This window comes from Stegostoma tigrinum, chromosome 27 (assembly GCF_030684315.1).
Source record: "Stegostoma tigrinum isolate sSteTig4 chromosome 27, sSteTig4.hap1, whole genome shotgun sequence".
Classification (NCBI taxonomy): Eukaryota; Metazoa; Chordata; class Chondrichthyes; order Orectolobiformes; family Stegostomatidae; genus Stegostoma; species Stegostoma tigrinum.
In genome coordinates, this window is record NC_081380.1 from 31,376,146 (window position 1) to 31,399,266 (window position 23,121).

Below are 23,121 nucleotides of genomic sequence, written 5' to 3' on the forward strand. Positions count from 1 at the left end.
TGATCAGTGAATTCCATTCAGCGCTGACAATGAGAGAGAACTTGTATGACATGAGTCTTCAGGTTTTAGCCAGGACTTGCTGGAGGTGTGCAATAATATGTCTGTCAGGTAGCTCGTATGAATCCATGAGGGAAGGTATCATCACTTTCATCTACAAGCAGAAGGGAGAGAGGGAGGAAATTAGAAATTGGTGCCCAATCTCACTGCTGAACGCAAACTACAAAATTCTGTCTCGTTGATCGCCAACCACATCAGGCATTTAATAGATCAAGGCTGATCTTTTTGAAACTCAGCTCCACTTTCCCGCCCGCACACCATAACCCTTAATTCCTTCACTGTTCAAAAATTTATCTAGCCTTGCCTTAAACACATTCAGCGAGGTAGCTTCAACCGCTTCACTGGGCAGGGAGTTCCACAGATCACGCCCAGCATACAGGAAAAAGGTAGCTCGGTGACTGTCAGGAAGGGGAAAGGGAATAGGCAGACAGTGCAGGGATGCCCAGTCGCCATTCCCCTCAATATTAAGTATACCGTTTTGGATACTGTTGGGGGAATGACGTACCAGCAGAAGGGCATAGCGGACAGGTCTCTGGCACTGAGCCTGACACTGTGGCAAAGAAGGGAAGGGGGGAACAATTAGGAGAACAATGATAGTGGGGGACTCGATAATAAGAGGCACAGACAGGTGATTCTGTGGACACGAATGAGATGAAAGGATAGTATGTTGCCTCCCGGAAGTGTCGGGTGATGATGCGTTGGATCCGGAGGTTGGAGGTGTTAGGTGTGCTCCCAGGATGAGGCATTCCACCCCATACATCTCAGATGTCCTCATTTTTCAAGGACCACAACTTCCCACCCCTCAGTGGTTGAGAATGCCCTCGACCGTGCCTCCCACATTTCGCGCAACTCATCCCTCACACCCCCTCCCTGCAATACAGAATTCCCCCTTGTCTTCACGTACCGTCCCACCAACTTCCAAATCCAATGCGTCATCCTCCGACACTTCCACCAACTGCAATCCAACCCGACCACCAAAGACATTTTTTCCTCTCCAACTCTATCTGCCTTCCGGAGGACCACTCTCTCTTCGTGACTCCCTTGTTCGCTCCACGCTCCCCTCCAGCCCAATACCTGGCACTTTTCCCTGCCACGGCAGGATGTGCTACACCTGCCCCTACACCTCCCCTCACCACCATCCCAGGCCCCAAGAAGACTTTCCACATCAAGCTGATGTTCACCTGCACATCTGCTAATCTGGTATACTGCATCTGCTATTCCTGTTGTGTCCTCCTGTACATCGGGGAAACCGAACGGAGGCTTGGGGATCGTTTTGCAGAACACCTACGCTCGGTTCACACTAAACAACTGCACCTCCCAGTCACGAACCACTTCAACTCCCCCTCCCATTCCTTGGATGACATGTCTGTCCTGGGCCACCTCCAGTGCCATAATGATGCCACCCGAAGGCTGCCGGAACAGCAACTCATATTCCTCTTGGGAACCCGGCAGCCCAATGGTATCAATGTGGACTTCACAAGCTTTAAAATCCCCCCCCTCCCCTTAGCTCATCCTAAAACCAGCGCAGCTCGTCCCCACCTCCCTAACCTGTCCTTCCTCCCACCTATCCCCTCCTCTCAAGCCTCATCCCCATCTCCTCCCTACTAACCTCAACCTGCCCCCTTGACCTGTCCATCCTCCAAGGACTGACCTACCTCCTCCTCAATTCCCCACCTTTACTGGCTCCATCCCTGCCTCTTTGACCGGTGTTTCTCCTTTCTACCTATCTTCTCCTCTATCCATCTTCTATCTGCCTCCCCCTCTCTCCCTATTTATTTCAGAGACCCCTTCCGCTCCCCCATTTCCGAGGAAGGGTCTAGGTCCGAAACGTCAGCTTTCCTGATCCTGTGATGCTGCTTGGCCTGCTGTGTTCATCCAGCTCTACACCTTGTTGCAACAGGGAGTGAGGTGTTTATAAAGAAATGTGGTCGATTGGAGCCTAATTGCAGACACCGAGATGGTTTGAGGTGTGTATGCTTCAATGCTAGAAGTATCAGAAATAAGGTGGTACTTGGAACTACGATGTGGTGACCATTATAGAAACTTGGTCAACTCAAGGAGAGGAATGGTTCTGGGATTTAGATGCTTTAAAAGAAATACGGAGGGTGGAAAAAGAGGTGGGGGAGTGGCATTGCTAGTCAGGGCGAGTATAACAGCTGCTGAAAGGCAGTTCAAGAATTATATGTCTACAGGGTCAGTTTGGATCGAAGTCAGGAACAAGAAAGGAGCAGTCACTTTGGGGTTTTTTTACAGACCCCCTAATAGTTGCAGGGAAGTAGAGGAGTGGATTGGGAGGCAAATACTGGACAGGTACGAAGTCACAGGATTGTAGTCATGGATGACTTCAACTTTCCAAATGTTGAATGGAAACATTTTAGTTGTAATAGTTTAGATATAGCAGATTTTGTCTGGTGCGTTCAGGAAAGATTCCCGACACAGTATGTAGATAGACCAACACGAGGAGAGGCTACATTGGATTTGGTGCTTGGCAACGAACCGGGCCAAGTGTTAGACTTGTTGGTAGGGAGAGCATTTTGCTGTAGCGATCATAACTCTGTTTCTTTCACGATAGTCATGGATAAGGATAGGTACATAGGGCAGGGTAAAGTTTACATTTGCGGGAAGGGTAATTACAATTCGGTTAGGTAAGAACTGGGTAACATAAATTGGGAACAGATGCTGTCAGGGAAGAGCACCACACAGATATGGATATTGTTTAAGGAATGCATACTGCATGTGCTCGATATGTTTGCCCCTAGCAGGCAGAGATGATGCGGTTGAGTGAGGGAGCCATGGTTCTTGAGAGAGGTCGAATGACTGATTAAGAGGAAGAAGGAGGCTTATGTAAGATTTAGTAAAAGAGGGCTGGAAAAGGCTCTACTAGGATACAAGTTAGCCAGGAAGGAGGTGCAGAAAGGGCTTAGGAGAGCTTTAAGGGGACATGACAAAACCTTGGCGGATAGGATCAAGGAAAACTCCAAGGCTTTTTACACGTATGTGCAGAACAAAAGAATGACCAGAGAAAGTGTAGGGCCAATCAAGGGTTGTAAAGGGAGTTTGTGCACAGAGCCTAAAGAGATAGGAGAAGTCCTTAATGAATGCTTTTCTTCAGTATTCACAACTGAGAGGGACCTAGTTTCAGAGGAGGGCGTTGTGAAACAGGCAGGTAGGCTAGAGATGGTTGATGTTAGTAAAGAAGATGTGCTAGGAATTCTGAGGAAATTGAAGATAGATGAGTCCCCCAGGCCTGATGGGATTTATCCAAGGATTCTATGGCAAGCAAGGAATGAGATCGCAGGGCCTTTGGCGATGATCTTTTTGTCCTCACTGTCCACGGGTGTAGTGCCGGAAGATTGGAAAGAGGCAAACATCTTTCCCTTGTTGAAAAATGGGAACAGGGATAACCCTGGAAATTACAGACCAGTTAGTCTTACATCAGTGGTGGGTAAATTATTAAACAGGGCTCTGAGAGACAGGATTTATGATCATTTGGAAGGGCTCAGTTTGATTTGTGAATAGCATGGATTTGTAAGGGGTAGATCATGTCTCTCAAACCATATTGAATTCTTTGAAGAGGCGACCAAACACGTGGATGAAGGTGGAGCAGTGAATGTGGTATACATGGATTTAAGTAAGGTGTTTGATAAGGTTCCACGTGGTAGGCTCATGCAGAAGGTAAGGAGGCATGGAATAGGGGGAAATGTGACAGATTTGTTCAGAATTGGCTGACCCTTAGAAGACAAAGGGTGGTAGTGGACAGAAAATATTCAGCATGGTGTTCGGTTACGAGTGGTGTACCACAAGGATCTGTTCTGGATCCTCTTCTATTTGTGATTTTTGTGAAAGATTTGGATGTAGAAGCCGAAGGGTGAATTAGTAAGTTCGCGGATGATATGAAAGTGAGTCAAACTGTGGACGGTGCAGAGGGCTGTTCTAGGTTACAAAGGTACATCGATAGAATGCAGAGCTGGGCTGAGAAGTGGCAGATGGAGTTTAACCCTGAAAAGTGTGAGATGATTCATTTTGGAAGGACAAACTTGACAGCAGAATACAGGCTTAACGGAAATATTCCTCCTGTGCAGAGGAGCAGAGGGATCTTGGGGTACATGTGCACAGTTCCCTTAGAGCTGCCACCCAGGTGGATAGAGTTGTTAAGAAGGCATATGGTGTGTTAGCTTTCATTAATAGAGGGATCGCGCTCAAGAGCCGTGAAGTTATGCCCGAGCTATACAAAAGCCTCGTTAGGCCACATCTGGAGTATTGAGTCCAGTTCTGGTCTGGTCACCTCATTACAGGAAAGATGTGGAAACTTAGAAAAGGTGCAGAGGAGATTTACTAGGATGTTGCCTAGAATGGAGGGAAGGTCTTACAAGGAAAGTCTGAGAGCGCTAGGGATTTTCTCTTTAGAACAACAAGGATGAGAGGTGACTTGATAGAGGCAGACAAAATGATCAGAGGTAGAGCTAGAGTAAACAGCCTGAAACTCTTTCCTCGGGTGGATGTAGCTTTTACGAGGGACATAGTTTTAAAGTGAAAGGAGGTAGCTAACGGGGAGACGTCAGAGGTAGACTGTCTACTCAGAGGGAGTGGAATACGTTGCCAGAGAAGGTAGTGGAGTCGGCCTCATTAGGGGCATTTAAGCAGCAATTAGGTAGGCATATGGATGGTAGTATAAGGTACAAAGGAGGTTAGGTAGACCTTAGGTTTTGGGTAAAAGTTCGGCACAACATCATGGGCCGAAGGGCCTGTACTGTGCTATGTTCTAGATTTTACAACCCTTTGGGTGAAGAAGTTCCTCCTGACTTCAGTCCTACATCTGCTTCCCTTTAATTTGAGGCTATGACCCTAGTCCTAGTTTCACCTGCTAGTGGGAACAACCTCCCTGCCTCCACCTTATCTATTCCCTTCATAATCTTTTACATTTCTGTAGGATCTCCCCTCATTCTTCTGAATTCCAATGAGAATAATTCCAGCCTTTTACCATTTAACCATTTAAGGCATAGTCCATTTTGCTGTTATTTCTACTAAAATGGATGACCTCACTCATCAACATTGTACTCCATCTGCCAGACATTTGCCCATTCACTTAGACTATCTATAACCTCTGCAGACTTTCAATGTCTTCTTCATACTTTGCTCTACCACTCCATCTTAGTGCCATCTGCAAATTTTGACACACCACACTTAGTCCCCAACTCCAAATCATCTGTGTAAATTGTAAATAGTTGCGGTTGCAACACTGATCCCTGAGTAACACCACTAGCCACTGACTGCCAACCAGGAAAACACCCATTTACCCTACTCCAACATGGATTGTATAGATAAGCTGATGCTTTTTTGTGATAGGAAAGACCCAGAAACCACATTGCTTCGGGAATGCTATGACACCACCATGTAGCACGAGGCTGACAAACCCATCTGGATGACTTGCGGCATGTTTGAGACGTGGATTGAGAAAGCAGTCTAAATGCATCATTGGAAGAAAAGGAAAACTATTTGCCATTGTAGATAGCTGTATTGTGCACCCTGATGTTGCTGACTTGCAGTCTTTCTGACATTCTTGCTTCCTAACACTGCAGCTAAGGTCAAGCCAATGGATCTTTCAGGTTATTGAGGCCATTAACAAGAAGAAATAAATCTTGCAGCAGTGATGTTCATGATGAAAAAGGTGCTGGATATGGTGACGGAAAGCACAGTTGCCAGCTGCTTCCATTGTGCTGGGTTCAAATGGGTTATGACTGTGCAAGTGTCAACAAAGTCATGGAGTAGAGAGAAAGAGCAATCAACCTGATGGTGAAGCTCTTCTGCATCACAATAGTATTATGGAGGACATTTTTTTGAGTTTAGGGATTAGATACTTTGAGACAAGATAAACAAAACCTTACCCACACTTTTAGGTGAGCTTGGTGCAAAAACAAGTGACATTTCCTAGATTTTTGAGGAACACCAAACCCTGCAGAAAACCCAAAGAAGGAAACAGATTCAGACAGTCATACTGCACGGAAACAGACATTTTGGTCCAACCAGTCCACACTGAACATTATCCTGAACTAAACTAGTCCCACCTGCCTCCAAACTTTTCCTCCTCATGTACTTATCCAAACGTCTTTAAACATTTTAGTTGTGCCAATATCCACCACTTCCTAAGGAAGTTCATTCCAAATGTGAACCACCCTTGGTGTAAAAAAAAATTTGCCCCTCATGTCTTTTTATATCTCCCTCCTATCACCATAAAATGTGCTCCCTGGACTTAATATCTCCCATTCTAGGGAAAAGACACCTACCATAAACTCTATAAATTCATGGGGGTACAGATAAACCTCTGGAAGGTCACCTCTCAATGTCCTATGTTCCAGTGGAACAAGTCCCAACCTCTCCAGCCTCTCCTTATAACTCAAAACCTCCATTCTGGCAATATCCAGGTAAATCTCTTCTGAACCTGCTCCAGCTTATTAATATCCTTCCTATAACTGGACAACCAGAACTGTACACAGTTTTTCAGAAGAGGCCTCACCAACGTCCTGCACAACCTCAAAGTGGCTTGCCAACTCAACACTCAACAGTCAATTAAGTATTTCCCAACTGCTATATTTAAAATCTTAAAAGTTTTCCAAGATGCTTATTTTAAATAGCCATTTTTTAAAAAATTGCTTTGATAAGCTGCTGTGGTCTGTGCTGGAATCTGGAATCTTTATTGTTGGGGAGCCTGGAAAGCATTTAATCTTTTAAAACTTGTAACCAGAGGAATTGTTTTTGGAGATGCACAGACCATGATCAAGTGATGCCATTATTTTCTTTTGTAAAAATAAAAGTGACAATAAATGATTATTCTAGTACAAACGTATGATTTGAGAGTAGAAAGAGGCTATTTCGCCCCTTGCTTTGCTGCTGGTCAAACAGGTCTTGGCTGATATATTTTCCGTTTTGAGTGCCCTGTTCCCATCAATCCAGATTAATTCCCATAAGTAAACAGCTCCTCTCTATTCCAGAACAAGCTGATGATCAAAGTTCAATTCTCAAATTCAGCTCACTGTTCCAAACCAAAACTGAGAAGTAAAGAAGCGATGGTATCGACAGTAGTAAACCTCATCTGAACTGTCTCTAATGTAGTTACAGTTCCTAAAATGAGAAGACCAAAGTTATGCACAGTATTTGAGATGTAGTGTCATCAATGCCCTCTATAATTAAAGCTTAAGATCTCATAATAAAGGACAGCATTCCATTAGTCATCTTAATTACTCGCTGTCTATGCGTGCTAACTTTTTGTGACTCATTGATGTGAGCACTTTGATTCCTGTACACCTCTGAATTCTGTAGCTGTTACCCATTTAGGTAATGGGCCTGCTTTTAATTCTTCCCGTCAAAGCAAACAATTTCACATTTTCTAGCATAGTAGTCCATCTGTTAGATTGTTGCCCACTCATTCAACCTATCTGTACTCGTCTACATCCATTTTATGTTGTCTTCACAACATATTTTTCTTACCAATCTTCTTGCCATCTACACATTTTGGCACTGTTCCTTTATTCCCCTGCTCTGGGTCTTCGATTAAAAATTGGAAAAGGCTGAGGTGCTAACACAGACCCCTGAGGCACTTAATTTGCCACATTGTGCCAGTCATAAAAGCTCTGGTTGCTGAAAGCTACCTTGTATCGGTGCTAATACATTAACTCCCTGCACAACGAGCTCCTACTTTGTGCAATGACCCTTATCTTGTAAATGCGTTCTGGAAATTCAAATATTCGATGTCTACAGGCTCCTCTTTGTTCACAGCATGTTACTTTTTCAGACAATGCCAATAAATTGGTTAAGCATGATTTTCTTTTCACAAAGCCATGCTGATTCTTCCCATTATATTGACTTTTTTCCCCTATTGGAATACAGCTGCAAGCACCTCCACGATCAAATCTGGTGCCTTCCCTAAGACAGATGTCAAACTAACTGGCTTTTAATTTCCTGTTCTCTGCCTCCCTGCCCTATAAGAGTTGTATTAGCTACTTTGCAGTCCGATGGAATCTTCCCAGAATTTAGGCAATTTTGGAAAATAAAACACATCACTGCAATAGGGGAGGTTAGCCACCTCAGACGCTAGGATGAAGTCAGTCAGAAGCTGGAGTTTCCAAGATAACAAACTGTGGAGCTGGATGAACACAGCAGGCCAAGCAGCATCTCAGGAGCACAAAAGCTGACGTTTCAGGCCTAGACCCTTCATCGGAGAGGGGGATGCGGAGAGGGAACTGGAATAAATAGGGAGAGAGGGGGAGGCGGACCAAAGATGGAGAGAAAACAAGATAGGTAGAGAGGAGAGTATAGGTGGGGAGGTAGGGAGGGGATAGGTCAGTCCAGGGAAGATGGACAGGTCAAGGAGGTGGGATGAGGTGGTAGGTAGGAAATGGTTAGAGAAGCAGAGACAGGCTGGGCTGGTTTTGGGAGGTCATCCTGGGACCTGGGATGGGGGTGAGGGAGGAGGTGTGGGGGCAGGTGTAGCACTTCCTGCGGTTGCAGGGGAAGGTGCCGGGTGTGGTGGGGTAGGAGGGGAGTGTGGAGCGGACAAGGGAGTTGCGTAGAGAGTGGTCTCTCCGGAAGGCAGACAAGGGTGGGGATGGAAAAATGGCTTGGGTGGTGGGGTCGGATTGTAGATGGCGGAAGTGTCGGAGGATGATACGTTGTATCTGGAGGTTGGTGGGGTGTTATGTGAGGACGTCGGGGGGGGGGGGGGATCCTCTGGGGGCGGTTGTGGCGGGTGTGGGGTGTGAGGGATGTGTTGTGGGATGAGGGATGCCCGCAACACATCCCTCACACCCCACACCCGCCACAACCGCCCCCAGAGGATCCCCCCCCCCCCCCCCCCCCGTCCTCACATAACACCCCACCAACCTCCAGATACAACGTATCATCCTCCGACACTTCCGCCATCTACAATCCGACCCCACCACCCGAGCCATTTTTCCATCCCCACCCTTGTCTGCCTTCCGGAGAGACCACTCTCTCTGCGACTCCCTTGTCCGCTCCACACTCCCCTCCAACTCCACCACACCTGGCACCTTCCCCTGCAACAGCAGGAAGTGCTACACCTGCCCCCACACCTCCTCCCTCACCCCCATCCCAGGTCCCAGGATGACCTCCCAAAACCAGCCCAGCCTGTGTCTGGTTCCCTAACCATTTCCTACCTACCACCTCATCCCGCCTCCTTGACCTGTCCATCTTCCCTGGACTGACCTATCCCCTCCCTACCTCCCCACCTATACTCTCCTCTCTACCTATCTTGTTTTCTCTCCATCTTCGGTCCTCCTCCCCCTCTCTCCCTATTTATTCCAGTTCCCTATCCCCATCCCCCTCTCCGATGAAGGGTCTAGGCCCGAAACGTCAGCTTTTGTACTCCTGAGATGTTGCTTGGCCTGCTGTGTTCATCCAACTCCACACTTTGTTATCTTGGATTCTCCAGCATCTGCAGTTTCCATTATCATAGAAGCTGGAGTTTAATCAGCGCTCTCCCTCGCCCTCGCCCTCGGCCTCGTGCTCTCCCGCTCTTTCCCACCTCTTGATGTTACTGGATTTTTTTCTTCGTATTAGTGGAGGCAGTGCAAACTTTGTTTATTTCACCTACACTTCTTTGTGTGATTGTATGCTTTTTACTTAACTTTGATCTTTCCAAAACTATAGTTAACCATGCATGATGGGTCTTTTCCCCCCAGAATTTTTCTTTATAGTAGAAAGATACTTATTTTGAACACTCCACAATATCTTTAATCAGTCAGGCATTGTCCCTCTGTTGATCTATTGTTTATTCCAGTTCATTTCAGCTAGCTGTGCTTTCACAACCTTTTTGAAGTACTAGCCTTAGACTTGTTCTTCTCCCTTGTAAACTAGAATGGTGTCTTTGTGAAGTTAGACTGCATCACAAATGTCAACCTAAGTTAGACATTAGAATTTATCTCTAATGCAGAAAATTGTAGGTTAAAACACTGCCACAGACATGGGAACACAAATGCAGCAATGAAGGAGTGCTGAATTTTCAGATACTGGCTTCCAAATGAGGCCTGAATCTACGTACCAAAGTGGATATGACAGATCCAATGACGCTGTATAAACGTGAACAGTGTGTGTCTTATTAAACGTTCTTCTTTTAATATACAATATTAAAATCAGGAACAAAAACAAAGTTGCTGGAAAAGCTCAGCAGGTCTGGCAGCATCTGTGAAGGAGAAAACAGAATTGACGTTTTGGGTCCAGTGACCCTTCCTCAGAACTCAGAACTTAAAGCTCTAATTGCCTCAGCACCTCGGATTTAGATGGGTGTGTCTTGCACTCTGCTTTCTGAAGTCAATACTCAGCTCCTTCATTTTGCTGACATGTAGCGAGCGACAGAATGTCGTCTTTACACCATGGCACTGAGTTGTCTGTCTCTTTCCTGTACTGTGTTTTATTGTTGTTTGAGATCTGACCCACTATGGTGGTGTCATTGGCAAATTTGTAAACCGAGTTAGAGCTGAATTTGGCCCCACAGCCATGAGTGTATAAGGAGAATAGTAAGGGGCTGAATATACAGCCTCATGGGACACTGGTGTTGAGGATAATCATGAAGATGCTGTCACCTATCCTTGCTGATGGTGGTCTGCAGGTCAGGAAGTAGAGGATCCCGTTGCAGAGGGGGGAGCGGAGTCCTAGGTCCTGGAGTTTAGAGATGAGTTTTTTTTGGAATTATGGTGTTGAAAGTGGAGCTAATGCCAATAAAGTGAGTCTGATGTATATGTTCTTGGATATTCTTGTTATCCTGGTATTCCAGGGATGGGCATAAGGACAGCAAGATGGTGTCTGCTGTGGACCTGTAAAGCATATAAGGCAACACTTTTCACTGTACCTTGGTATGTGTGACACTAATAAATCAAATCAAAAACTTCCCAACCAACAGGAGAGTTTGCTTGAAAAAGAGTTTTTGGATCACACAACTGGTAATAACTGCTTGCTTTGCTGTGGATCCCATCTCCTAATGACAGTGACTAGCTTGGAGAACAATCTTGTTTTATCATCTTCATTTGGAGCAAAACCTAACACGGGTTGAGTAGGATGGAATACTACAAACATCAGCTGCCATGCTGATCTTATTTCTGAAAAGAAAACCCTCTGAAGATGTCATATAAGACAGGAAACATTAACTCTGTTTCTCTGTGTCTCTAGCTGCTGCCAGTCCTGAGTTTCTCTAGAATTCTTTGTGTTTATTTCAGATTTCCAGCATCTATCATATTTCACCTTTATAAGAAAATCTTCTTGAGTTCAAAGCCCATTTGAAAGAGTGATTGAAGAAACGTCCCAGAATTGTACTTGCTGAGTAAATCGTGTTTCCAAGAGTTTAGACGGAGTAGTGCATTCGTATTAACTTGACTACACAAGATCAAAGCAAAACAAGTTGCAACATACAATGTTTTATAGTTTTGGCTTTGAGTAAACCCATTGGCTTTCTTAACAAAAAGCTTGGCAATTGCGTGCGTGCGTGTGTGTGTGTTGGGGATAGAGGGATAAGCATTCATCCTTCTGTATCACTGACTCTGTGTTAAACAGTGATTGCATCTGTGTGAATAACATTTGTTTTGACAACCAATAATTGTGTTTATTAAGAAACTTGATTGATAAATTTTGTTATTTACAAACTGATATAGAAAATCTATTTAATTGGTTAGCTTGGTAACTGGGAAAGTACTTTTATTTTGTGTTGCGCCCTATGGAGTAATGGGATGAGAGCAATAGTGCACTGCTTCAGCCTCTTGTCACAGCAGTTTCTTGTATCTAGTCACTGCTCGTGTGTCAGTCTGAAATACTAGGGGAACAAAAAAGTTGCTAGATTATCTGATAATTGATTTTATTGCTGTTAGTGGGAACATGGACGCAAATTGACTGCTGTCTTTTCTGCACGACAGCAGTAACTACATTTCTGAAGTCCCTAATTAGCTGGAAAAGGTATTTGGGCGTCTTTGGGTCTTAAAAGGTGCTGTGTAAATGCAATTGTTTCATTTAACAGTTGGGAAAAGTAATTTTAATTCTACATCTAGACCTAGATTGTTGCCTAATGATTGCTATTCCGTGACACCACAGTTGTCAATAACTAATACAAATATTGCTGGAATGTTAACTTGCTATACAGATGCTGTCAGACTAGCATTCACAATATTTTATATTAGCTTTTGCCAATGCTTTGAGTAAAATTGATTTCTTACTTTTCAGTGGCAGCGCAACTTTTGTTCTATTGGCTCAGGACCAGTATGTATAAGTAATTTGCTCACGATTATCTTGTATATTGTCTTAAACCAGCTTTGGATAAAGTATTAATATTTGGTTCATGGTGGAAAGATATTGTTTGCAAATAGTCAAGATAGTATTTGCATATTAATTACTTCTGTTACCACAGTGGTTGGTTTGAAGTTGATTTTTACTGTTATGCAGTTTTGGTTGATTTCTGGTTGTTTTACAGTTTTTGTATTAAAAGGGAAGAAGAGGGTGGAGTTCAAAAAATATTTTTTGTCTCAGTAACATTCATGTAGCATTTTTTATCTTTCAGTCACCTCAAATCATTCATGTATAGTGAATTACCTGGCAGTGCAAGCAACATATAGTGGTCATCGTATATGCTGTAAGGTTTCATAAATCGCAATGACAGACTAACTGTTTTTTGTTTTTGTAGTTGTTTAAAAGCGGTAGTAGCTGGGTAAGATATACTGTGAAGTCCTGCATGTCCCTAAACAGTGCAAGTGACCTCTGTCTGCTGAAAGCATAATTGAAATTTTATGGGACTTGGGATTAAAAAATAGAATTTTTTTTTGTTATGGGAAAGGGGCCAGTTGCACTTCAGCTCTAATTTCACTAAACCCAAATGTTTTGATCTGTTAGTCAAATGTATTACAGTTACCTAAGAAAATGATCTTTCAAGTTGCTGAGCTCCTACAGTAAAACTGGAGTTTAGATTGAGTTCTGGCTGTCCCAAGCCTAAGATGTAAATTGTTGAAGATGTGATTGGATGCTCTTTATAGAAACATCAAAGATAGGACTGTTGTTTTGGTTCCAGAATACTGAATCACTGAGTTAGAAATAGTAGGACCGTTTAGTCGTTCTGGGTGTGAAGCGACACATGGGTTAGCATTGTGACCTGGACTGAATTTCTGTAATGTTTGCAGCCCCCATGTGGCAAATAATTGAAATTGCACTTCACTTCAAAAATGTGTGATGAAATCTGAATTGTATAACTCCCTGAAAAACTGTAGTTGTAAGTTGTTTTACTTGGGCCACCCTCTCCATAGGATGGGCAAGGAGTGAAAGGTAGACATCATCTATGGTAGACTATGTTTCTGAATATGTGGTAGACTAACAAGTAACTATTGACCTATAGTAATGAAATGTTAGATCTGGAACATTAACAAAAGGAAATCATAGTGAAATATATAGAGTTGGACTATTTGTAGTTTCATTTAAGGTTGAAAGATCAAAATTGAGAATTATTTCCAAGCACATTTGGTTCTGCTATGGATTAAGTTTGTCTTGTGTTGGTTCTGAACAATATCTTCTGACATAGTTGCAGACTCCTGCTGTAACTATACTAATTACTTCTTGGTTAAGAGTTTAGAACAATTTGACATGTACATAGCATCTATTGAGAAAGCTTTCAAATATGATACAATTCTGAAGGAGTTTCAAATTGGACTTAAAATCAAGGATTTGAAGAGTAAACAATCTTCCTTCTTGGGCAGCTCCTCGAGATCAAGGAAGATGTGCTACCACTTTAGTTCATCGGGTTCTCAGATGGCTGATAAGTTCAATGTGCATTCTGCAGTCTGGTACTTGGAGGATCAGGTAAGTGAGTTGTTGGGAGGTCTCTGCATTCTTTGATACCTCAACTTCACCTTTTTGAACGCTTGGTGAATGAGGTCACCACTATGTCAGCACCTTCCTGAATGGGCCTTCTCTGTTTGAGTTGGTCACAAGCCTGTGAGTTGGTAGAGATGTTTTGAACTCACCATAAACGCTTTATAGATGTCTCTAAGTCATTTCCATCATCTCTGTGGGAGTCTATTGCTACAACCAAGTTGAACAGATGCTTTGTGAGTCTATTGTCAAGCATACGAATGACCAAGAGGAGCTAAATATGAGTGACTGACATCTTGACGTTGGGCAAGTTGGCTTGGGAGAGGAGACTGCTGTTGGACCTCCATCCTTGCTATCAAGTTTGGAGAATATTGCAAAAGGACTGCTGTTGGTAATTGTCCAGTTCTTTAAGGCCACAACTGAAGCTTGTCCAAGTCTCCAAAGCCTGGAGGACCACAGTGTAAACGACGACCGTGGCCTCAAGCTTGAGTCCCTTGTTCTCAAATATTTGCAGAAGGAATTGGCCATGATCTGGAGCTTAGTTTCAATGGGTGCACAAGAGTCATCTGCATACTGAACCTTTATTGCCAGAGATTGAATTGGTTTTGTACTGAAGGCAGAGCAAGTTAAAACGTTTGTGATTAGACCAAAAGAAATAGGAACAGGAGTAGGCTGTTTGGCCCTTCAAGTCTATTCTGCCATTCACTACGATAATGGCTGATCAAATACTCCTCACTTCAACTCTCCTGCCCTTTCCCCATAACCCTCAATTCCCTTATTGGTCACGAATCCATCCATCAATCTATCAATCTATCAAACATTCAATCAGCCATACATAAATGCACACATACTAGTACACACGTGGACAAGAACTGCTGCCACAGAGTTGCGGGTACAGAGTTCCAAAAACGCTCACCCCTCTCTGAAGAAATCCCTCCTCATCTAAGTCTTAAATTGGCACCCCTTAATTCTGACATGAAGGCTTCCTGCCTTAGACTCTTCGATGGGAGGAAACTTCCTCTCATCACTTACCCTGTCATACCCATTAAGAATCGTATATTTTAAATGAGATTGCTTCTCATTCTTCTAAACTCCAGCGAGTAGAGTCCCAACCTTATTTAGCCTTTGCTCATAAGATAATCTGTCTATGCTGAAGATTATCCTAGAACATTCTTTGAAGTGCCTACAATGAAATAATGTGCTTGCTTAAATAAGGACACCAAGTCTGTTCTCACTACTCCCAGATGTATCTCTTCACATTATACAGTTACAGTACTCCACCCCTCTTGAATTAAGGGCTAATGTTCCATTAGCCTTCTTGATTCCCTGCTGCACCTATGCACCAGCCTTCAGTGTTTCATGCACAAGTACCCTCAAGTCCCTTTCTGTTGCAGTTTTCTGCAGTTTTTCGCCATTTAAATGATACTCTGTTCTTTTGTTCTCCCATCCCTAATGAACACCTTCACATGTTCCCAAATTATATCCATTTACCAACCTACTTAACCTCTGTAAACTCTTTGTATCTGTCTTGTGACTTGCCTTTCCTCCTATTTTTGTGTTGTCTGCAAATTTAGCTACTGCGTATTTGCTGGCTTATTCTAAGTCATTAATATATATTTTAAACTGTAGAGGTCCCAGCACTGATCCCTGTGGAAACCCACTGTTCACAGGTTAAAACCTGCAAAGGAAGCCCTTATCCTCACTTGCTGTTTTCTATCTGTTAACCAGTCATCATCCTGTCTATTAGCTGATATATTACCTCCAACACTTGGCTATCTTATGACTTAACCTTTTGGGAGCCCAAATGCAACACATCTACTGGTTCCCATCAATCGACACTGGTTGAGACTTCCTCAAAAAACTCTACCAATTAGACACCGTTTTCCTTTCATGAAGCCATGCAGACTCTGCTTGATTAGATTATGATTTTCCAAACGTTCTGCTATCACTTCCTTAATAATTGATTCCAATACTTTTCCAACAATAGATGGTAGGCTAATTGTTATAGCTTCTAGTTGCCTATAGCTTTTTGTCTCCTTCACTTTATGCAGGAATGACATATTGTCAGTTTTCCAATCCTCTGCTTCTCCAGAATCCAAGGATTTTTGGAAAATTATAACCAATGCATCTACTGTCTCTGTACTTACCTCATTAGGATCCTAGATTACAAGCTATCAGGGCCAGGGATCTTATCTGATTTTAATCCCATTAGTTTATTTAATCCTTATTTTATAATAGTCCTATTTCCATATCTGTGGGTAATTCCATCGAGATGAGATGCAGTATTAAAGCAAGGAAGGTAGAGAAGAGATAATATAGCATGTTTGATATTGTTCTTCACTGAAACTGGTTCAACGGTGATTTCATTGGTGAGGATCAAGGCTTGCAAGTCATCATGGAATAGCGAAGGATGGTGAGGATAATATAACTTGGAAAACAGTATTCCACAAAACATCTTGGAAAGGCTTTAGTGAGGGCATTAGCCAGATTTTGCTCAATTGATTCCTACCAACGGTCAGGAACCGCTTACACAGTCTTGATTACGCTTTTCCCTATAAGAAGGCACAAGAGAATGATCTATTTAGTTTGGGAAACTTGCAAAAGAAGTCAAGTCCACATTTTGCAGGACAGATTGGGTATAATAGATGAGGAGTAAAATCAGCTGATGGCTTGCTGAAGTCAGTTTCTCGATATGACCACTGTGACATAATGTGAAAGTGGACCAATGTGGTAAACACCTATTTTGTAGATTTTTATTTTTTCTCCTCCATTATCCCAGCTGCCGCTCTGGCTGATTCGTAAACTTCAATGTGTTCCTCTGATTTAAAGTGCCGTTGTGAATGCCTCTTTAAGGATCTTTGAACTTCAGGAAATGCATAAAGCTGTGTCACAGTTGCATTGCAGTCTTATTTATTTTCTGCTGATTTATATTTGTAATTTAAAGCAGTTCTGTAAATTCTTACTAGTATTATCTATTCTAAACTTTAGAAATCACAACACCAGATTACAGTGCAACAGGTGTATTTGGTTTCTGACCTTGCCCGCCCCAGTCCACACTTCCTCCGCATCTGTTCTAAACTTATTCTGTTTTCTGCAGCAATGACAATGCATGTTAGTGAATGCACAGTTTTGACTTGTAGGTCTGCCTTCTGATCTGTGTTTGGTGCCTGCCTGTAATTAGCAGTTTGTCCTTTGGTTTGAACTAATTTTTCTGTGTTTGAAATTCCATCAGAGTGTAGAAGCAGTCTGCTTTTATTTTCCCACAATAATATTTATACTCATCTTGGAAGGCGATTATGCAATTCAATCTGTTTGCTGTCACAATGGGAAACCGGTGACCTTGATCAGAAGATGGACACTGCTCAGATTGTGTACCTTTATTTCAGGCTCTACAAACCAAGCTCTCTTAATATCTGTTAAATCTGTAGTTTTGAAATTGACCAAACTCCCTTTTGAATTTGGCAAGTGAATCATTATCTTCTGCACAAGGTGATGTATTTCTGGAAACTGCCAACATTGAAATTGCCCATTCCACATACACACACTGTTCTCTGTGTGAAGAAGTTGCCCCTCATGTCCTTCTTAAATGTTTCCTCTCTCACTTAAACCTATGCCCTCGAGTTTTCAATTCCCCATCCCTAGGTAAAAGACCCATATGCATTAATCCTATCTATGCCCCTCATGACCGTATACTCCACAATAAGGTCACCCCTCATTGTCCTACATTCCAAAGAATAAAGTCTTATCCTGGCCAACCTCTCTGTATAACTCAGGCCCACTAGTCCTGGCAATATCCTCATAAATATTCTTTGCACACTTTCCAGTTTAACTATGCCATTCCTATAACAGGGTGGCCAAAACTGTACACAATACTCCAAATGTGACCCTACCAACGACTTGTACAACTGTAACACAACGTCCCAACTCCTACACTGAATCCCTCAACTAATGAAGGCCAGCATGCTAAATGCCTTTTTCACCACCCTATCTAGCTGTGGTGCCTCTTTCAACAAACTGTGTTTGTACTCCTAGGTCACTCTATTTCACAGCACTCCTCAGGACTTTACTATTTACTACACAAGTCCCACCTTGGTTTGACTTTCGAAAATGCAACACCTCACACTTACCTGTGTGGAATTTCATTTGCCAATCCTCAATCCACTTCCCCAACTGATCAAGATCCCCCTGTAATTTTTGATAACCTTCCTTGCTGTCAACAATACGTCCTAATTTTGTATCATCCGCAAACTTGCTAATCATGCCTTGTACACTCACATCCCGATCATTTATGTAAATAATAAGCAACAAAGGTCCCAGCACTGATGTCTGTGCTGCACCACTAGTCACAGGTCTCCAGTCTGGGGAAATAACCTTCAACCATCACCCTCTGTTCCCAGCCATCAAACCAATTTTGAATCCAATTAGCTAGCTCTCCCTGGATCCAATACAATCTAACATTCCTGCCGTGCAGGAACTTGTCAAAGGCCTTACTAAAGTCCATAAAGACAACATCCACTGCCCTATCCTCATCTATTCTCTTGGTTATCTCTTCAAAAAACCTGGAATTCCTTTTGTCCTAACGGCATTGTTGGTGTGCCTATACCCCAAGGATTGCATCAGCTCATAAAGGTAACTCAGCTCCACATTCCAAAAAGCATTTAGGGGTGAACAACAAATGCTGGTTTAGCTAATGACATCTACATCCCAAATTTTATATATATATGAGAGGTCACATTTTGAGGTCACATCTGGAGCAATGGACAGCATTTTAATCTCCATATATAGGCAAGGGTGTGTTCACATTGGAGTCAGTAAAAGATGAGTTCCTGGGATTAGTGTGTTGTCAAATTACTGTGGTCCTAACTGACGGTAATACTGGGTAAGTCTGGTTCCAGAATGAAACATGACTCAAGTTCACGTGTTCAATTTTTGAAATTAGTCACTGAGGTGGTTAGTAGCTGAAATATTTGCTCAAGGCTGTAGAAGTTCTTTAACAACAGTCTCTATTTGTTTTTTGTACACCAGAAACATAACTGAGTTATAGATATAAGATAGAAAGCTCTTAACACAAACAGCAAAACATGATTTTGCCCGGTCACAGGTAATCAATTCCAGAGAAGTATCACTCCAAACTCAACACTCCCAATTTTTAACTAACTGACCGTACCAGTTTCTTTTCCATAGATTCTTTCGACAGTTTCATACTTTATTTCTGAACCTGACATGAACCTTTCACAGATAACAACAAAGTGTGAAGCTGGATGAACACAGCAGGCCAAGCAGCATCTCAGGAGCACAAAAGCTGACGTTTTGGGCCTAGACCCTTCAGAAAAAAAAAGGTGGGATGATTTCCTGATGAAGGGTCTAGGCCCAAAACGTCAGCTTTTGTGCTCCAGAGGTGCTGCTTGGCCTGCTGTGTTCATCCAGCTTCACACTTTGTTATCTTGGATTCCCTAGCATCTGCAGTTCCCATTACCTCTGATCACAATGAACCTTTCATAGTTATATTGCCCTAAACTTCCTCAGTTCTAATACTTAAAAATGGTTATACAAATTCTCCTGGCTTGGAATCTCCACAAACTAACTCTTTGGCTAAGGTGCTGGTTCCCCTGCTAGGAGAAAGCTGTTCACCTTTCTGACCAGAAGCCAAAAGCTAAAATAGGAGTCTCTGATCTACTGTTAAACTCAGCAGTATAAATATCACATACGTTAACACCCCAGGTGTCCTGCAAATGCCTGACTGAAGTCTCAGCTGCCTTCCAAGTTATTATTTAGGTCACTCTGCCATGTGACTTTGTGATCATCTAATAAAGCCATTACCTCACAGAAGTGACCAAAGACCAGCTTCTGTCTTAAAATCCAAATTATTGTATGTAATAAATTGCTTAATATGGTGAAAGACTGGGTAATTTGGGTGTTTATTCTTTAGTGTTTAGGAGAATGCTTGTGTTTCAGATGGAGGTGAAAGAGAATTTCTCTTACGTTTGTCTTTGAGAGAGAAGATGTGTGCTGCTTAACTCATAAATATGTGAACAAGGTGAATAACCAGCAACTAACCTATGTGGTTTTAAATTCAAAAGAAAATTATTCTTCTGAAGAAGGGTCTAGACCCGAAATGCCAGCCTTCCTGCTCCTCTGATGCTGCTTGGCCTGCTGTGTTCGTCCACCTCTACATCTTGTTATCTCACAACATCATTGTCAAAATGTCTTGACAGTTGAAGGAATCATTGTCAGATGAAAAGAATTGCATACAAATGAGAAGTCTGGAAAGACTCTCATGACAAAGACTTGCCTTTAGGTTGGACACACATGATTCCTGACGAGACATAGTAGGGTTGAATTTTTCTTATCAGGTCACCTTCGCTCTATTTGTAACCTGCTCCTTCAAAAACCTTTAAATTGTATTTCCTGTAAATCCATTACAGTTTCACTAGCTGTGCAAGAAATAAACTTTTATATTTAACATGTCATTTAAAAATTGTGATTCCTCAGTTGAAATCGTACATATCCACTAATTGCATCTTGTAATCTGCACAGATCCTGGTTGGGCATCCATTAACCGTGGAGTTCTAGTTTGCGATGAATGTTGCAGTGTTCATCGAAGCCTTGGCCGACATATTTCGATGGTGAAACATCTCCGGCACAGCTCATGGTCTCCAACTCTCTTACATGTGAGTGTTGTGTGAATTGTCTCAACAGTTGTCATTTCTGGATTTATAGAGTAAAGAATTTTCATAGAACATAGAACATAGAACAATACAGCGCAGAACAGGCCCTTCGGCCCTCGATGCTGCACCGACCTGTGAACTAATCTAAGCCCCTCCCCCTACACTATCCCATCATCATCCTTATGCCTATCCAAGGACTGTTTAAATGCGGCTGAGTTAACTACATTGGCAGGCAGGGCATTCCACACCCTTACCACTCTGAGTAAAGAACCTGCCTCTGACAGCTGTCTTAAATCTATCACCCCTCAATTTGTAGCTATACCCCCCTTGTACAAGCCGAAGTCACGATCCTCGGATAAAGACTCTCACTGTCCACCCTATCTAATCCTCTGATCATCTTGTATGTCTCTATTAAATCCCCTCTTAGCCTTCTTCTCTCCAATGAGAACAGACCCAAGTCCCTCAGCCTTTCTTCATACGGCCTGTGCTCCAGACCAGGCAACATCCTGGTAAATCTCCTGTGTAACTTTTCCAATGCTTCCACATCCTTCCTGTAATGGGGCGACCAGGACTGTATGCAATATTCCAAATGAAGCCCCACTTTTCAAGTCTGTATTTTCTTAAGCTAATCCACTTTCAACTTCACTTGGAATGAAAGCAATAAAAAAGTTTTCATTTGTACAAGTTAAAGTGAAAGTTGTTTCATTTTTGTCCTTCCACTACCTGCAGATATATAGAAGGGGCAATCTTCTATACCGTCCACTTGCCTCAATGGGTGCATGCCCAACAGCACTTGAGAAACGTAATATTATCCAGGGAGAAGTTAAATTTCCTTGTCATGTGCTTGAACATTGCACACTCTTTGGGCATCCCTTTTCTAGGTACATGTGTGAAGAATATCTTCTGGATGCCTTTTGAGGGCCGCCAAAGCAATATGGCATTTGCTGTAATTTCTCTGACTTGGTGTTTCCCCTTCCTTTCATGTAACCCACAAGTCTTTTCCTACTTTTGCTTAACTTCAAGTGCACGTGGAAGTCAGTAGATCATGTAATACTGCAACCACTTAAAATATGCAGACACTGTTATATTTGAATAGTTATGCAGCATGGTGGCTCAGTGTTTAGCACTGCTTCCTCACAGCGCCAGGAACCCGGGTCCAGTTCCACCCTGTGGGTGACTGTCTGTGTGGAGTTTGCACGTTCTCCCTGTGTCAGCGTGGGTTTCCTCCGGATGCTTCAGTTTCCTCCAGCAGTCCAAAGATGTGCAGGCTAGGTGGCTTGGCAATGTATAGATTTGGTGGGTTTTAGGGGGAATGGGTCCGGGTGGGATGTCCTGAGGATTGGTGGGGACTTGTTGGGCCAAATGTAGGGATTCTGTGATCTATGATTATACTCCTACACATCACAAAACGAAGCTAAAACTTTGTGATGCTTTGGAAAAATGCTTCAGGACCATATCCGTTAATTTTCTTTAAGACTGTTTCCGTAAGAAAGGGATTCGATCATCAATTTCTTTCCCACTGAAACTTTGCAGTTCTATCTCTTTGCAGCAGTTGTATTTTAAGAACTTGTTGAAGTAACAACAGTTTGAACATGTATCCCGCTAAGTGTAATAAAGTGTCCCAAGACACTTCCCAGAACAATAAAAAAAGCATTAAATGACCTAAGTTGACTTTCCTTCCTCTGACTATGCGCCCTATCTATCCTTCTCATCATTTGTAGACCTCTGATAGGTTACCCCCTCAGCCTCTGTCTTTCCTGTGAAAGCAAATTGAATTTATCCAATCTCTCCTCATCTCTCCAGACCAGGCAACGTCGTGGTAAGCTTTCTCTGTATCCTGCCCACAGCATCCATGTCATACTGGTAGTGTGGCGACCAGAACTGAATGCAATATTCCAAAGGGTGCCGAACTAATATGTGAAACATAACTTGCCAACTTTTATATTCAATGCCCTGGCAGATGAAGGAAAGCATTCTGTATGCTGCCTTGACCACCTTATCCATCTATGTTGCCACTTTTTTAGGGTTTTCTGGACCTGTGCCCCCAGATCCCTTTTTGCTATGATGTTTTGAGTTGCAAGCTCTGCATGGAATTATTCTGTGAAGAGTTCATGTTTGCTGGTGGACATTATTAATAATTAACTGGATGTAATGTTGGTTGGACTCCAATTATCTAGATGTTCCATGAGAATAGGAAAGGATGCCAGCACACATTAGATTTTAAAAACAGATTGGTGATGCACTTATGTATTTTCATTGAATAATGCATTGACCTTTTTGACTAAATGGTGATTTATTCTCCAAGAACATGTTAATATATTATTCTGATTTATATTTTCAATCAATCTCGTTTGACTCCTGAGGTTCTCAGCACTTGACCTTTTCATACATGTATAATCTTGAACATAATCGGTGAAAGATGGGTCATATCATTTTGATATTTCTGCAAGTGGGATACCTGCAAAGTGAGTTTGTGTATGAATTAAATTCTTGTCTCATTTTTCTCTTAGTTAGATTTATTCATCTGTGAATCATTAGGGCCCAA

General features: G+C 42.6%; 1 protein-coding gene across 11 annotated transcripts in view; it reads left to right on the forward strand.

Moving 5' to 3' along the window:
* Positions 1–23,121, forward strand: part of git1 (G protein-coupled receptor kinase interacting ArfGAP 1) — a 167,804-nt gene that overhangs the window by 42,537 nt on the left and 102,146 nt on the right. For all 11 annotated transcript variants that reach the window (XM_048557558.2, XM_048557551.2, XM_048557552.2 and 8 more), the window contains exon 2: positions 20,446–20,579. In XM_048557558.2, the coding sequence (XP_048413515.1) occupies positions 20,446–20,579 (134 nt within the window). The remainder of the gene's footprint in view (positions 1–20,445; positions 20,580–23,121) is intronic.